The following is an 18,009-nucleotide window of genomic DNA, read 5'->3' as shown; positions in this document are numbered from 1 at the left end:
GTGTTCCTTTAAGAACATTTCATTGGTATAGATGGTCTTCCAAATAAAGAACTGTGTGACAGAAAAAAGAATCTGGAATGCCAGCAATGATCTTTATTACCTCTTATTTGTTTGCTCCACGTCATCTACCCTGGACCTGGATTGCTTTGGTAGCAGATTTAGACAATGGTACCTATGAAGCCTTTTATTTGTAAATTGAAGAGAGAAAACAGAAATAGGTATTTTGTATTGACCCCAGCAGTTTTAGGTTGCTTCTCTGTTGAAGGGATTTGACAGTCCTACTATAATAAATTGGTTCTAGGGCATCAGTTAGTGCAGTATTATGTACGAAAGTACAGAATCAATGGTGGGTGGTCTCTAGGGTGAAAATCTGTCATCACATTAAGGCTGAGCATAGACACTAAATAGTATGTTGGAGATGCTTGAAATAATACTGTAAAATTAGCCTAATTTACAATAGTCTTTAGTGGGTTAAAATTCCTATAGTAGGGTTTCAGAAATCCGGATTGGAAGCTACAATTTTTTTTAGGGTTTAGCTCTAATTCCAAACTAGAATGTTAGTCTTAGATACATGTAAACATAACCCTTTTCCGAGCTCCTTTCTACAGTGAAATAATTATTTATAGGGCACCAAAAATTACATGGTACTGTAGAATCAGTAAGGGGTTCACATACATTATATTAAGACAAGAGCAAATGCAAAAATGTAAAAAAAATCAAAAATTAGAGAGATCTGAAACAAGTGTAAGGAGGACCCTGCCCCTGAGGGCTCACAATATATTTGGGATGGTAGATGGAGACACAGGGTGAGGGACCATAGCCGTTGGGTTTTTGTGGGTAGGTAATCCTGGACAGGTGGCTTTTTAGGTTATATTTGAAGGTTTGGAAGCTGGGGGAGAGTCTGGAATATCTTGGTAAAGAGATTCATATTATGGGGGATGTACAGGAGAAGTACTGGAGACACTTGTGAGAGGAGTGGAAGCTAGTACTGTGAAGCAGAAGTAGCCTCAACCCACATAGAAGAACACCAGAATCGCTATTGAATCTTGCTGCTCTCCATCCTCTGATGTCTGAAGCCACTAATTGCCCACAGCGACCAATGACATCACTAACCCTGCCAGAGGAGACAACATAGCAGGTAGCTTCTGCTTCCCCATTCCTGCTGACCAGGGGTTTTCATTGCTTTAACTGCTAAAATGCTAGTTGAGGATAGTTCATTTACAGATAAATAGGCGGGGTCAACATTCAGTAACAGAACTGTGCCACACAACAGAATTAACCCATCATACCCAATAACCTTACTAAAGGGGGTCCTTATTGACATACTTATAACCATCTGATCTCAATGACCTAATATCGATTAATAAGTTGGAAAACCCTATTCATAAAAATTGAACTGCATCCTAAGTAATAAGACTGAACTTTCAGTTAATTTTTTGGCACAAATCCTCTTTTGTGTTAAAGTAGTTTTTGGAATATTATTGTTAATGTTTTATTAGTGACTCATTAAATGGCCCATTTGATCTTCAAACATCATAAAGTAATTACTGCTGTAAATTCTGCTTCAGTACCCTAAAGAACAAGCTCTGGCATGCTTGTTAGATTATTTATTGTAGTCAGTTATTCTTCTAGTCTGCAAAATGACATAAATTCAGTAGACACAATCCTGACAATAGATTATTAATGCCTTGTCAATACCAATGTACCTTGTTGTGTGCAGTGGGCTGTACAAGACAAGACCAAAAATAGTCCAAGTTTTTAGCAATGTATATTTTCATTTTACGTTTGTCACATGGACCCTTCATAAAGTGAAGGCACTTAAATATTGATGTTTGGGTGATATCTGGTCCCAGGGATGTGCAGGACATTAGAATGAAGATGTCCACTGGGAACCCGCGAGCTTGAATGGAGATGAGTTGTGGTACCATGCACAGCCACACATACAGATAAGCAGTGAATAGTGTGCAGTCCATGGAGTTTCAACCCTAAAGTCTATTTCTATGATAAAAAACATATTTATCCCCTATCCAGAGGGCAGGGAATAAATGTCTGATCATATGCTTCAGGAACAGGCAGCACTCAAAAATAGTGTAAAAAAAGAAGGGGTGTCTTTATTCCATGTACAACGTTTCGGCTCACTAGGAGCCTTTCTCAAGCTTTTCTCTCTGATCATATGGTGATCCCACTGCTGTTATCCCCAGTTATCGGGACACCACAAATAGCTTTCATCTACTGCTCTCCTGTAATCAGACATTAAGGCCTTTACTGTTGCAAATGAAAATTATTATTACGAACTGTTATAAAAGTGAAAATTTATACTACAGTACAGAAATAATGGTGATAGCAAAGTGTAAAGATAATGCACACAATTGGGGGAGATTTATCATCAAGTTTTTTAGGTAAAACTGTTCTAGTTTCCCATAGAAACCAATCAGAGCTCAGCATTCATTTTATAAACAGCTGTGGGAAAATGAAAGCCGAGCCCAGATTGGTTGCCATAGGCAACTAGAACAGTTCTGCTCTAAAAGGCTTATGATAAATCCCCCTAATGTGTGGTCACATTACAGGGATAATACAGACTGTGATGTCATAATACAGGGGCAATACACACATTGATGTCACAGTAAAGGGATATTACACAAAGTGATGCCACAGAACAGAGATAATACACAGTGATGGCACAGTACTGGGATTATAGGCACAGTGATGTCCAGTGGCGTAACTAGAGTTTGCTGGCCCCCGGAGTAAAATTCCTTATGGGGCCCCCCTCCCCCATAACTGTGACCACTGCTATTACTACTACCCCATAATAAAGTAGAGATGGGTATTTTTTATTATGCAGCAGTATACACCATGGATTATTAAATACCCTCACTAAGCAATACAATTTATTACATAGAAAACAAGCTCTTATAAAGCAGGGAATACTTTCCTCTTTGGTGTCCATGACTGCCGGGAACAGCATGGACCAACAGGCCGCTGACAGGAAGCTGCAGAGACCCCAGGGCTGGGGGCAGAGCCTCTGTTAGCAAAGTAAAGAGCTTCCTGTTCAGCAGTAAAAGGTACCTGAGTGTGACAGAGGGGCCCGCAGCTGCCACAGTTCAACCGCATGTGCTTTCTGCGCTGCATTTGGGTGCAGCAGGTAAGAGCAGCTCACTGCACAGCCATGGGCCCACCTCTACCACCGGGCCCGGTCGCTGTTGCACCCTCTGCGACCGCGATCGTTGCGCCCTGGTGATATCACACTACTGGGATAAAGGACACAGTTATATCACAGTACAGCAATAATAGACACAGTGCTGTCACGGTACAGGGATAATATGCACAGTGGTGTCACAGTAGAGATATAATAGGCACATAAATGTCACAGTACAGACATAATACAACAGTGATGTCCCAATACTGGCAAAATATGCACAGCGATGTCACAGTGCAGGCATAATATGCACAGTGATGTCACAGTGCAGGCATAATATGCACAGTGATGTCACAGTGCAGGCATAATATGCACAGTGATGTCACAGTGCAGGCATAATATGCACAGTGATGTCACAGTGCAGGCATAATATGCACAGTGATGTCACAGTGCAGGCATAATATGCACAGTGATGTCACAGTGCAGGCATAATATGCACAGTGATGTCACAGTGCAGGCATAATATGCACAGTGATGTCACAGTGCAGACATAATATGCACAGTGATGTCACAGTGCAGGCATAATATGCACAGTGATGTCACAAAAGACAAGCCCCCGAACTAAAGTTTGTTTGTCTGTTAAGAGAAATGGAAAATATAACCACACTTACTTCGGGCTGACAATAAAAGTAATTTAAAATAGCAATCAAAAAATGCTCATTGTTTTCATGCCCAGAACAGCAACACAGGGCCCCAGAATGCCACACAGTAGTGCCACCACTTATGACGATGCAGTGGATTGTGTTGTATGGTGGCAGTGTGATCACCCTTCAACCCTGGGCATGGTCATACTGAGCTGAGAACTTGACCTGTAGGCCTGACCTATCTGCGTTTTCACTTCTTTTGTTATATTAGATCATACATTTTACAGGAATTTCAATACAATCACATCCTGACTACAATCCTTAATGCAAAATGTTACTGTATTCATAACATTGGATTTACAATTAAAAAAAATCTTCCTTTCCTGAAGCACCACTTGTTCTGTACGCGGGCACTAAACAATACACTCATTATGGTTTTGATGATTTCTGTAGGCGTGAGTTCTTGTAATTATATATAAGAGGACACATTTCCTTCTTAGTGGAATTTTCTTCCCTTTTTACACCCAGATTTGATAATTACATACAATTTCTTGGAGGGAAGAAATAAGATAATAAACGTCTCCACCCCCAGCCTTTAGAGAGAGATGAAATGGACAGAATGTAGAACATTTCATGGTGGTGATGAAGTGTCAAAGCCATTAAAATGCAATTTCTCCTTTGGTTTCTTCTGCCTTTTACAATTATTAAAAAGAAACACCTGCTCGGCAATATGTTGTAAGTTATGTTGGCAGTCATTAAATCACAGAATACTTAGAAACACTGAGCACTTATCGGTTTCCTCAAGTAAACAGTATGAGCTAGGAGATGTCCAATTCATTTGGATGGAGAAAAACTCATTGGAATTCAGATCAATCTTTCCCATCTATTTCCTCATTAAATCCAGCCAGGATTTCTTGTTGAAGACAAGGTTGGGACATTAAAGTAGCCCTGGTAGAGCCAAGTTCCAAGTGTGTGCCCGATACTTTAGTTGCCATGCAATTGGAAACATCTGATCATTTTTGGCTTGTAGTTTTTTTGGAATAGGGCATTTTCTCTTGCAGGCCTAAAAGTGAACACTAGCAAAACATCATATACAGTTATTTTTACATATCTTATGTTAGGTGGACCAGATAATAAATGGTCTAGCAAGTCAATAAAAGTTTTAAATGTATAAATACTTTAGCTGTAGGGGAGTCAGAGAGGTAAATGTTCTTGGGCAACTGTAAAGTATTGCAGCTTCTGGTCAAGGTCCATTAAGGGAGGCCACTTGGCCAAACACTTATTGGAGTTCTGACCAGCCAGTAATATGCTGGGCATCATTTTCTAGTGTTTCTATTTTTGTTTAGTTGTAGCAACGAGACATGAGACTAGTAAGTACCATTCTATTATGCTACTGGCTCCCGAAGAACCAACGTGAAAACCTCCTTGACATGAGAGCCACACACCATGGCCACTATTTTGCCTGTACAATAGCAATAGCAGTGCATATGCCTGGTTCTACAGTGGTGTGTACGAGATATGTCATGTATGAGACATGACAGTCAGGCAGGTCCAGTCTAACATTTTTATAGTGGAGACTTCACAGTCTACAAATGCACCAGATTTATCTTAGAATGCTCAATGGGCCAACATGGGTACTTGGGCATCAGCCACTGACTGGCTCAAAATATCTGTAATGATTTCTACATTATCCTTTTTATCTATTACATGGAAAATTCAATCATCATGGCATGAGACTGTCTACCTCTGATGACCCTAGCGGAGGGAACACTATTTGCTCACTGAAATTCTGATTATGATTGTTAGAGGTCAGTTATCGAAAAACTAGTGGTAGTAGTAGTGATATTTTATAAATATTTGAGCAATATGTCACATCAATATTCTTTGCATTAAAGGGAATCTCCCACCACCCACGGCAATCAATAGCTAGTGCTGCAACACACATTCGCAATGCTCCTTTAGATCCAGAAAGAATGGGCAGGAAATAAAGCAGTAAGCAAAATTGGTAGTTGGTGCACTCGGAGCACCACCCTGAAACACACTCAACTTCTCTTTTTGGCATCCTCTTGTCAATCTTCCTCATATCTAATCAATATTGCGCACTTGCATAATAGTTGGGCAAATGATCCTGGGCTCACTAAGCATGCTTTGTAAAAACTGGGTGCCATACTTGTGTGTAAATTGCCACTTAGAATATGATGGTGGGCTTAGGGATGATTAAGAAGAAGGTGCAGGAAAGGGGAGTGTTTACCAAGTGGTGTTCTAAAAATTCTAAAAAAAATAGTACCCTGAGTGCGCCAACTACCTAATATGCATATTACTTCCAACTACATTTTCTACCAAATAGATTTAAAGGGGTATACAACCCTATTTGTGCTTAAAGGAAACCTACCACTTGTAGTGGCAGGTTTCCGATGGAAATACCGGGCACCAGCTCAGGGTGAGCTGGTGCCGGAGCTTATTTTAGTTAGTGTTTTAAACCGCGGTATCGCGGTTTAAAACACTTTTTAAACTTTATAGCCGGCGCAGGCAGGTACGCGCTCGGCGCTTACCGTGCGCGCGGCTACATAGGAAGTGAATGAGAGCCGCGTGCACGGTAAGCACCGAGCGCGTACCTGCCTGCGCCGGCTATAACGTTTAAAAAGTGTTTTAAACCGCGATACCGCGGTTTAAAACACTAACTAAAATAAGCTCTGGCACCAGCTCACCCTGAGCTGGTGCCCGGTATTTCCATCGGAAACCTGCCACTTCAAGTGGTAGGTTTCCTTTAACTACTTTTTCTCATAATACAGTAATAAGAACTTTAGGTTTGTATGTTTTCCTAGGCCAACACTTAGTATAATCTAGAATATACTCTTATTTGGACACATTTAAAATGTGAATCACTTTGCCAGCTGGGAATTCTCGCAATAATTATGCAGGGTTTATATGATGATAGCTGGAGGTTAGTAAGTCTCCGAGGAGCACCACTGTGTATCTTTAGCTTAATGAGAATGTTAAACAAGGGAAGTGGATGCCATCTCACTGAGTAGCAGAATCTTAAAATGTATTTTCTATATATAGATGGAGCGTAATACCTTAAAACTAATAGTAATACAATTAATATTTTTCACAAGATAATGAGATGGATCACTGTCTGGTAGTGGAATATTGAGTACATTCATTAAAGTAAGGGGCATGTTATTGATGATTTATGCAAATTAGCTGAGAGGAGTTCTGTAATATATAGTCAAGACTTTTTTATGCATAAATATCAAAGAACAATGTTCTGTAGCAACAATTGAAAATGATGCGTGAGGATGAACCATGGCTTTAACTTATTGAAAGCACCAGGAACTTGTGAGTTTACATCGAGACTGTCATGAGACTGGACCATGTCAGAATCTTGCTTTAAGAAAAAAATTAGCTAAAGTTGTAAAATGTGATTACATAGTTTGCTACATGTAAAACGGAATATCTCCGAAAAATACAGAAAGCATGGGCGTTTCTATTAAAAGTGTCACAAAGTTAGACCAGACCTTAAACTGCACCAAAATATCTGATGCTGAAAGATAAATGTGGTGTAAGACGGTCTAGTATAACTTTGTACCTCCTAAATCTGCCATCAAAATGAAGCATAATAAACCAGAGACACTTACTCCTAGATCCAGGCACCTTGACTGTGGTAATCTTCTTATATTTGTTATCCATGATCTCCTTCCTTCTAACATCAACTTTACAAATTATGGTAATGAGTCTGAAGGGCTCTGGGGGGGCATTGCCAAAGCCAATCTGTGTTGCAGGTTCACAGGCTGTTACACTGTCATCGCCACCCCCTGGCAGCCTCAGCACTCTCCCCCTCCTTCTGCCTGATGAAATCTCATTGCAGCAGAGGAAGTTTCAGGACAAAGTCAGAGAGAAAAGTGCTCCTACACAGTGTATCAGCCTGTAAACCTGAAGCCTGTAAACCTGAAGTTCCCCCAGAGAACTTCAGGCTTATTAGCATAATTTTAAAAGATGATGTTAGAAGGAAGAAAGCAATGGATAACAAATATAAGAAGATTACAACAGTTGCAGTGTCTGGATCCAAGAGCAAGTTCCCTTAGTTGATTTTGATGGTAGATTTCCTAAATATACACATTTTTTCTATTGGCCCGAGTTACAACAGATTGATAATTACATCCCAAAGATTTTGAACAAGACTTTTACAAATCTGTGATGAGATTTTCAAAAGCTCCAGAAAAATATGTTCAGGCGGTTTTCTAGTTTAACTATTATCTGGTATGTTACTTAGCTAACTTTTTATATATCCTAAAATGTAGTCATGGAGTGATTTGCATTGCAATGAAAACATTTTCACACCGGATACTCTCAGATGGCTTTTTATTTTGGATCTTGGAATTTTTGGGGTTATTAATGTGCTCCATTTATGAAGTGATTGTGTAGATTTATTAAAGCGAATGTTTCAAGACACTGCAATCTTCAGTACAACCCATGCTATGATTTTTATGTTGGGTTTGCGTTTTTTGTATACTTGATTGTATGCTCCTATTTGCAAAAGATGTTACTGAAACGCCTAAACCTATTCAATCCATTAATTCCATTACCTGCATGGACTACCGTAAGTTTGCATAAAAAATCTGCATTGCACTTTTTTCCACTTAACTATTCACTTAAACAGGTTCATTAAAAATGGGTCCGAATGGCCAGATTTACCTCTGGTCAGTTTACTATATTGGTTGTTTTACACATTTGCTTTCGTAACCACGAATAGATGGTTTAGGTGGAACACGGAAGTTGATTTATTTGGAAGTGGTTCGTATGTGGGATAAAGAAAACCTATAATTCCAGCTATATAGAATAGGGCGGAGCATAGGGACCCCTAAATTGCATTACTGGCAGAAAGGGCTTAATCAAGTGCAAGTTATAAAAATGTAAAAAGAAAAAAGAAAGGGGAAAGTACAGAACATTCCATTATAAAAATGTCTTATTTCCTCTTACAGAAACTCCACGTACTGCATGAAAGTATCAATGTCCTTGACGGTGGCAGAAAACGAGGTGGGACTTTGTTACAACAGTAGAATAAGATACGTAGAAAAAGCAGAAGTCACCAAAACTAAAGTAATCTCCTGCCCGGATATTGAAGACTACAGGACGCCAAATGAAAGCATTGAAGTTGCATGGTATAAGGTAATGGCTCAAAGTACTAAAACTTTCATTGCAATGTAGTGGGGAAAAAAACTTGGGAACAAAAATATCATATCACTACAGACAGCCCCCTGTGGATGTGCAGTCAGGAAGTTGTCTTCTCTGTAGTGGCCACTGGAACTGTTTCAAAACATGCTAACCATCTTGAATTCTATAGAACCTAGCATCATTCTTTTTATGCAATTTTCAAGATGAGAATCTCATCTTTTAAACCACCTGGGCTGTGGTTGTGTGTGCTACAGATACATTTTGAAAGAAGAGATTCTCATCTTTAAAATGACAAATAAAGTATGTAACTAGGGCTAAGAAACCCAACATAGGGGTGTATCAAGTTCTCCCCCAGCCTCTTAGTGTAATTCATCTCAGGGAAAAGTGTCTCTCTTCAGATAATTTGCATTTGACTTTGGGGGCAATGTTTCCTTTCAATATATTATGAATATGTTGGTAGTAGATTTATAATCCAGGATGTTAGTTTACAATTGCTCTCTGGGTGTGTCTTAAAACTGCTTTACTCTAGAACTTGTAGTGATCTTCTCCACATCACCTCCCCTCTGCTCTGAGTAAAAGCTATAGTAGACAACTGTTTGAATAATACAAAAGTCACTAGGAGAAGAAGAGTCACTGAGAGAGCAGAGGCTGTCAAGTAATTTAATTTAAAGAGCTAAGAGCACAGCAGTGTTAGGAGACTCAATCCGCTATACATAAGCTACAATCCTGGAATGCAATTTATTTACAGTCCTGCTGCTACTAACACTTTGTCCAGCTGTCTATGGTCAGAACCGGTGACAGATTCCCTTTGATATTGGCAGCATCCCCCAGTGGGGCCTAGCCTTTTCTGTGGCTTGGTGGAAGCTGGAGGCCTGGATTCCTGAATGGCTGGTTGAGTCCGGCCTAGCGCTCGTCTTCGGTCACCATGCTGGCTACCAGGGAAAAGAGGCCTTGTCTACGGCCTGGCAGGTCTCTGGCAGGTGGAAGGTACAAGAAATGGAGGGAGGCTGAATATGTAGACTTCTACCTGGGGCAACCTCAATGTAGATATGAGATCCCTGATGGTGGTGAATGGGTGCCTGTGGTGATAACAGCCTTACACATGGATCACTCGGAGACAGGGTTTGTAAAGCATTCAATTCATTTATTGGAAATCAGCAATCACCACAACATCAGTAACTTCAACTGGGAAATGGCTTGTTGAATATCGTTCCACAGGAGATACTCATAGCCTGGTAACGGTAGCCTCAGGCAGGAGAGCATAGTTGGTTGCTTCAGCAACAGGATAGTGAAGCAGACTCCTGGAGGTGGATGTCTGCTTGGGTCCGGCCTCCAGACAGGCCATGTGCTGAGGAGTGTCCAGCTCAGGTGGATCATCCGAGCAGCACTTTGTAGAATGGAACAAAAACAAAACATCTGATTGGTCAACATTAATACGTATTCCTTCTCAGTCAGATAATTATCATCTGCATTACCATTTCCAGATTCTTAACTTGATCAGGCTATAGAGAAAACCTTATTGAATGGAGAGGGATGTTGATTTTGCAACACTAGGTTTAACTCTGCATTGGCAAGGGTGTTACATATCCAACCCTCAAATGGCTACATCTAAGGCTTCTTTCAGACAAGCACATGCTATGCTCTGGAAAGGAGCACCCTTCACCCCTCTTCATTGCAAGGCGAGCAGACAGCTCTTTTCCGGTGATGGCACGGTGCGGGGAGCAATTCGGCCATTCAAATGGATGGCCGCATTGCCCATTAAAGTGAATGTGGCCGAATGCTACCCATATTGAAACGTTCTACTAAAAGGAGCATTAGACTGTACGTAGATTTTGACAAGTTTTCCTTCTGGGGTACAGCACTTACTAGTAGATACTACAGTATATTTGCCATATATGCAATACTAGAACCAACAAGATTAATGGAGTGGAAGAAAGCCATTATAAATCCATTGTCAGCTGTGTTATTTATTGTCTACAGAAAAAAATCTGTTAGACACAGCTGCAGAGAGAATTCCTTGTCTCCATATGAATTATCAGAGACGTTCTTGCATTTAAGCGTTATGTCCTACCACCAGAGAGGCCAAAGCAACAAATGAGGAAATCTGGCAGACGTGTACAGTACGATGTGTCTCTGGTGGAAGATTTTGTTAATAGGAGCTACAGTAGGCAGACTCATTACGTGCCGTGTCCAGCGGATGTAATAGTGGGGGATGCGTGATAACACTTATAAATCAGTGGCGGAGCACTGCTTAGCATGTGCGTTCCTCAGCCGTAAAAGTGTAAGTAAAACAATGTTAGGAGTCACCTGGTAGTTCTCCTTCCCGTCCCTGCCATTCAGAGCACAGACACAATGGCTGATGAATGGTTCTTCAGTCCTTCTGCAGAGAGTGCATGAATCTGGCAGAGTGTCAGCTAGAGGATAATGCACCATTTTAGGATTGTAGGTCTCAATCCAATTATACCTCCTGCTACTTGTACAACTTTTATTTATGCTGATGTTTTGCACGCGCTGCTTTCCTCCAATATTGAAACACTTAGCAAACATTTCTTGGTGCTGTCATTAATTCATGTAGGCGACATGTTATTTTAGGGCTGAATCTCTGTAAACCGAGAAACAGCTTGAAGCCAGAGGCAAAGTCTCATGTATGAAGCAGATTCTGGGTTGTAGAGAATGGTAAAATGATTCCCATAAACCTAAACTGTAACTTTGTAAACCTGTGATTTGTTACATGGGAAATAATGGCAATGTTTTTCCTCTACAAGAATGTGATCTTTATTGTGAAATATTGAAATGGTCACCAGCTTTTCAACAATGGTACAAGTGACTACAAGAAACTTTGTAATTTATCTTATTAGAGGTAAGTGCTTCTACACTTACTTTGGCTCTTATCCTCTTTCCCTCTTAATTGCGATTTCACAAAATCTGAATTACAGCTTGCTAGTAACACAGACAGAAGCTTAAAGAGGTACTAGGGTACACCTTGGAAGGGAAGTGGAAGAAGTAAGGCACAGCCGCTTGTGCAACACCCCTGCAGATGCAAGGGGTCAATAGGTGTTACGAACTTCGCCCTTTCCATGTCAGGAACTACCTGGTGAGACTGATCACCTCACTAGGAGGACGCTAGCATGGTAAGCTTGGTAAATGCAGCTGTAAGTCTCTGCCTGAGATGCTAAGAGGTAACTGTACTGCCCAATCAAATGCTCTGTACTTACTGGAAAGGAGGAGGGAACTGGTTGGACAGGTGCTTGCTACCTCACAATGGGAAGTTGATAAAACCCCTTGTGGGTGGGAGCACATGGTTCATACTGAGAGGTCCAGTCTTTGCCAGGAGGTCTTTGAGGAGAGGAGTCTGTCTAAACCCAAGTAGCAGAGATGTCTCAGGTAAGCAGCCGGACACCTTGGCCACTCATAAGAGACTAGGCCCAGAATAGAGGTCCCCATCAGGACACTACCAGTCCAGCCTGAAGATACTTTACCAGGCTGTGAGCAACCACCTTCTTGCGGATCTGTTCCAACCAGCTACCTCTAACCACTTGAAGGCTGCTGATGTTTTATGCCATTGCCTGCTGTTTGGTGTTCCAATAAAGAACTGTAAGTTATTCTGCACCAATGTCCCTACAACTGATCCCTGGACTAGGCTGTTAACCATCACGGGCTCCCCATCCTCCAACACTATACATTGAGTTTTCCCCAGGGAAAAACCTACTCTTGTCAGCCTCTCCCTCGATTTTCTTGCACACATCACCTGCTGGAGACCTGCCAGGCTGTGGACGAGGCCTCCACTCCTGATACCAAGCCCCGTGATCACTGCTGAACCCCCCCCCCCCCCCGACTGCATTGCCAGTCACTTCAGTAGTCAGAACCCTGGCTTCCTCCAGCCATCCCAAAAAGGGCAGGCCCCAATGAGGGCTGTTGCACTTGCTAATGTTGAGCGATGTCTATGCTTAGTGGTAGCTATTGAAGTCTATAGGAGGCAGAGCAAGAAGAGTGAACTAGGTCTTCCACAATTTTTGAAATTTGTTTAGCTGGCATGGCTGGATACTTTCAGGGTTGCAAGTGAATTGCCTAACCTGGGTACAACAGACTTCCATTGTTCCGATGTTGCTCCCCTGGCTGTCCTACAGTAGTTTAAGGCTGAGTATGTGTAAAATCTTTAAAGTACTTGTCCAGTATATACATTTATTTTTCTAAAGACCTGGACTGTTTTAAAGTAACAAATTGCATTTGGTCCATTTGTTCTAGAACCACCTCTCTGCTCCCAACTAAATGCTGCACAATCTCTACTGTGGGCAATTCACTGAGAGCAGTGAGTGCCCAGTAGCTTAGATGTGACATGCATGTGACAAACTTTCTGAAAGTAAGTACTCATATCTCTTAATTATGAATGGTATAAGAAAACATCTGAATAGAACACAAATTAACCATCAACTGTAAAGTTACTGGGGGAGATTTAGAAGAAGTGTCTGAGTTAAAACCAATCAGAGTTCAGCTTTAATTTTATAAACAACTATGGGGAAATTAAAGTGGAGTTCTGATTCGTTTCCATGGGCAACTACAACAGTTTTGCTTTCAGAAACTTCTGATAAATCTGATGGTATCAATGTGAGTATAAATGTGTGTTCTTTTCAGATATTGGGGCAGATTTATCAAGCAGTCTGAAAGTCAGAATATTTCCAGTTGCCCATGGCAACCAATCACAGCTCCCCTATAAAATATTCATGAGCACTGGTGAAATGAAAGCTGAGCTGTGATTGGTTGCCATGGGCAACTGGAAATATTCTGACTTTCAGACTGCTTGATAAATCTGCCCCATTGTCTTATACTATGTCTGATGACAGGGGCGTTGCTAGGGTGGTAAAAGATCCGGGGCACGGGCCCCAATGCATGTGTATTGCACTTTCAGTAATGCCCCCACCTGTACATAACCCCCTCACATGTGGTTGTGCCAATAACAAGGTTACTTCTGGTATATACAGCTCCAGAGAACAAAGGAGAAATCCCCATCACCACATCTTATGTTCCTCATTGTCCCTACATCTTTGTTCCCTGGCAGTGTTATCTTGCTGCTGCCCCTAACAATCTCCCCAAATACGGTAAGGCCGCGCTCACACATTGTCTTGCATTTAAACAACACCAGGAGCTTGTTACCCATCACTTGTGTATTACTAGAAACGCAAATGAGATCAAACCGAGGCCTGTCCTAGTGCCATGTGTGAACACGCTCCAAGAAATGTCCCCCACACAGCCCCCCCCCATAAGTAATGTCCTCACACAGCCCCCCAGTAAATAATATGCCTCACACACAGCCCCCCAGTAAGTAATGTGCCTCACACAGCCCCCAGTAAGTAATGTGCCTCACACAGCCCCCCAGTAAATAATGTGCCTCACACTCAGCCCCCCAGTAAATAATGTGCCCCACACAGCCCCCCAGTAAATAATGTGCCTCACACACAGCCCCCCAGTAAATAATGTGCCTCACACACAGCCCCCCAGTAAATAATGTGCCTCACACACAGCCCCCCAGTAAATAATGTGCCTCACACAGTCCCCCCAGTAAATAATGTGCCTCACACAGCCCCCCAGTAAATAATGTGCCTCACACAGCCCCCCAGTAAATAATGTGCCTCACACAGCCCCCCAGTAAATAATGTGCCTCACACAGCCCCCCAGTAAATAATGTGCCTCACACAGCCCCCAGTAAATAATGTGCCCCACACAGTACCCCCAGTAATGTGCCCACACAGCCCCCAGTAAGTAATGTGCCTCACACAGCCCCCCAGTAAATAATGTGACTAACACAATCCCCCCAGTAAATAATGTGCCTCACACAGCTCCCCCAGTAAGTAATGTGCCCACACAGCCCCCCAGTAAATAATGCGCCTCACACAGCTCCCCCAGTAAATAATGTGCCTCACACAGCCCCCCAGTAAATAATGTGCCTCACACAGTCCCCCCAGTAAATAATGTGCCTCACACAGTCCCCCCAGTAAATAATGTGCCTCACACAGTCCCCCCAGTAAATAATATGCCTCACACAGCCCCCCCAGTAAATAATGTGCCTCACACAGCCCCCCAGTAAATAATGTGCCTCACACAGTCCCCCCAGTAAATAATGTGCCTCACACAGCCCCCCAGGAAATAATGTGCCTCAAACAGCCCCCCAGTAAATAATGTGCCTCACACAGCCCCCCCAGTAAATAATGTGCCTCACACAGCCCCCCAGTAAATAATGTGCCTCACACAGCCCCCCAGTAAATAATGTGCCTCACACAGTCCCCCCAGTAAATAATATGCCTCACACAGCCCCCCAGGAAATAATGTGCCTCACACAGCCCCCCAGTAAATAATGTGCCTCACACAGTCCCCCCAGGAAATAATGTGCCTCACACAGCCCCCCAGGAAATAATGTGCCTCACACAGCCCCCCAGTAAGTAATGTGCCTCACACACAGCCCCCAGTAAGTAATGTGCCTCACACAGCCCCCCAGTAAATAATGTGCCTCACACACAGCCCCCCAGTAAATGTGCCTCACACACAGCCCCCCAGTAAGTAATGTGCCTCACACAGTCCCCCCAGTAATATGCCTCACACAGTCCCCCCAGTAAATAATGTGCCTCACACAGTCCCCCCAGTAAATAATGTGCCTCACACAGTCCCCCCAGTAAGTAATGTGCCTCACACAGTCCCCCCAGTAAATAATGTGCCTCACACAGTCCCCCAGTAAATAATGTGCCTCACACAGTCCCCCCAGTAAGTAATGTGCCTCACACAGTCCCCCCAGTAAATAATGTGCCCACACAGCCCCCAGTAAGTAATGTGCCTCACACAGTCCCCCCAGTAAATAATGTGCCCACACAGCCCCCAGTAAGTAATGTGCCTCACACAGTCCCCCCAGTAAGTAATGTGCCTCACACAGCCCCCAGTAAGTAATGTGCCTCACACAGTCCCCCCAGTAAATAATGTGCCCACACAGCCCCCAGTAAGTAATGTGCCTCACACAGTCCCCCCAGTAAATAATGTGCCCACACAGCCCCCAGTAAGTAATGTGCCTCACACAGCCCCCCAGTAAGTAATGTGCCTCACACAGCCCCCCAGTAAGTAATGTGCCTCACACAGCCCCCCAGTAAATAATGTGCCTCACACTCAGCCCCCCAGTAAATAATGTGCCCCACACAGCCCCCCAGTAAATAATGTGCCTCACACACAGCCCCCCAGTAAATAATGTGCCTCACACACAGCCCCCCAGTAAATAATGTGCCCCACACAGCCCCCCAGTAAATAATGTGCCTCACACACAGCCCCCCAGTAAATAATGTGCCTCACACACAGCCCCCCAGTAAATAATGTGCCTCACACACAGCCCCCCAGTAAATAATGTGCCTCACACACAGCCCCCCAGTAAATAATGTGCCTCACACAGCCCCCCAGTAAATAATGTGCCTCACACAGCCCCCCAGTAAATAATGTGCCTCACACAGCCCCCCAGTAAATAATGTGCCTCACACAGCCCCCAGTAAATAATGTGCCCCACACAGTACCCCCAGTAATGTGCCCACACAGCCCCCAGTAAGTAATGTGCCTCACACAGCCCCCCAGTAAATAATGTGCCTAACACAATCCCCCCAGTAAATAATGTGCCTCACACAGCTCCCCCAGTAAGTCATGTGCCCACACAGCCCCCCAGTAAATAATGCGCCTCACACAGCTCCCCCAGTAAATAGTGTGCCTCACACAGTCCCCCCAGTAAATAATGTGCCTCACACAGTCCCCCCAGTAAATAATGTGCCTCACACAGTCCCCCCAGTAAAGAATATGCCTCACACAGCCCCCCAGGAAATAATGTGCCTCACACAGCCCCCCAGTAAATAATGTGCCTCACACAGCCCCCAGTAAATAATGTGCCCCACACAGTACCCCCAGTAATGTGCCCACACAGCCCCCAGTAAGTAATGTGCCTCACACAGTCCCCCCAGTAAATAATGTGCCTCACACAGTCCCCCCAGTAATGTTCCCACACAGCCCCCAGTAAGTAATGTGCCCACACAGCCCCCCAGTAAATAATGCGCCTCACACAGCTCCCCAGTAAATAATGTGCCTCACACAGTCCCCCAGTAAATAATGTGCCTCACACAGTCCCCCCAGTAAGTAATGTGCCCACACAGCCCCCCCAGTAAGTAATGTGCCTCACACAGTCCCCCCAGTAAGTAATGTGCCTCACACAGCCCCCCCAGTAAGTAATGTGCCTCACACAGCCCCCCCAGTAAATAATGTGCCTCACAGCCCCCCCAGTAAAAAATGTGCCTCACACAGCTCCCCCAGTAAATAATGTGCCTCACACAGCTCCCCAGTAAATAATGTGCCTCACACAGCCCCCCAATAAGTAATGTGCCTCACACAGTCCCTCCAGTAATGTGCCCACACAGCCCCCCCAGTAAGTAATGTGCCTCACACAGTCTTCCCAGTAAATAATGTGCCTCACACAGCTCCCCCAGTAAATAATGTGCCTCACACAGCTCCCCCCAGTAAATAATGTGCCTCATACAGCTCCCCCAGTAAATAATGTGCCTCACACAGCCCCCCCCAGTAAATAATGTGCCTCACACAGCCCCCCCAGTAAATAATGTGCCTCACACAGTCCCACCAGTAAATAATGTGCCTCACACAGCCCCCCAGTAAATAATGTGCCTCACACAGCCCCCCAGTAAATAATGTGCCTCACACAGCCCCCCAGTAAGTAATGTGCCTCACACAGTCCCCCAGTAAATAATGTGCCTCACACAGCCCCCCAGTAAATAATGTGCCTCACACAGCTCCCCAGGAAATAATGTGCCTCACACAGCTCCCCAGGAAATAATGTGCCTAACACAGCCCCGGATCTTTTGACCTAGCGACGCCCCTGTCTGATGAAGAGAACGGAGTAGTTTAGAAAACTTAAAACTAACAGCATCCTTAGCCAATGAAAGGTATGAACAACTAAGGACTCTCAACTTTCATCTATTTAGCAATAGATGAGTATCATTGGAGGATACATTGGAGAGTATAATGCTACTT

At 43.4% G+C, this 18,009-nt stretch overlaps 1 protein-coding gene across 3 annotated transcripts in view; it reads left to right on the top strand.

Moving 5' to 3' along the window:
* The window catches only part of IL1RAPL2 (interleukin 1 receptor accessory protein like 2), a 578,794-nt gene that overhangs the window by 273,242 nt on the left and 287,543 nt on the right, over positions 1–18,009 (top strand). For all 3 annotated transcript variants that reach the window (XM_072123364.1, XM_072123365.1, XM_072123363.1), the window contains exon 4: positions 8,763–8,949. In XM_072123364.1, the coding sequence (XP_071979465.1) occupies positions 8,763–8,949 (187 nt within the window). The remainder of the gene's footprint in view (positions 1–8,762; positions 8,950–18,009) is intronic.

This window comes from Engystomops pustulosus, chromosome 9 (genome assembly GCF_040894005.1).
Source record: "Engystomops pustulosus chromosome 9, aEngPut4.maternal, whole genome shotgun sequence".
Classification (NCBI taxonomy): Eukaryota; Metazoa; Chordata; class Amphibia; order Anura; family Leptodactylidae; genus Engystomops; species Engystomops pustulosus.
This window is presented reverse-complemented; position numbering and strand designations above follow the sequence as displayed.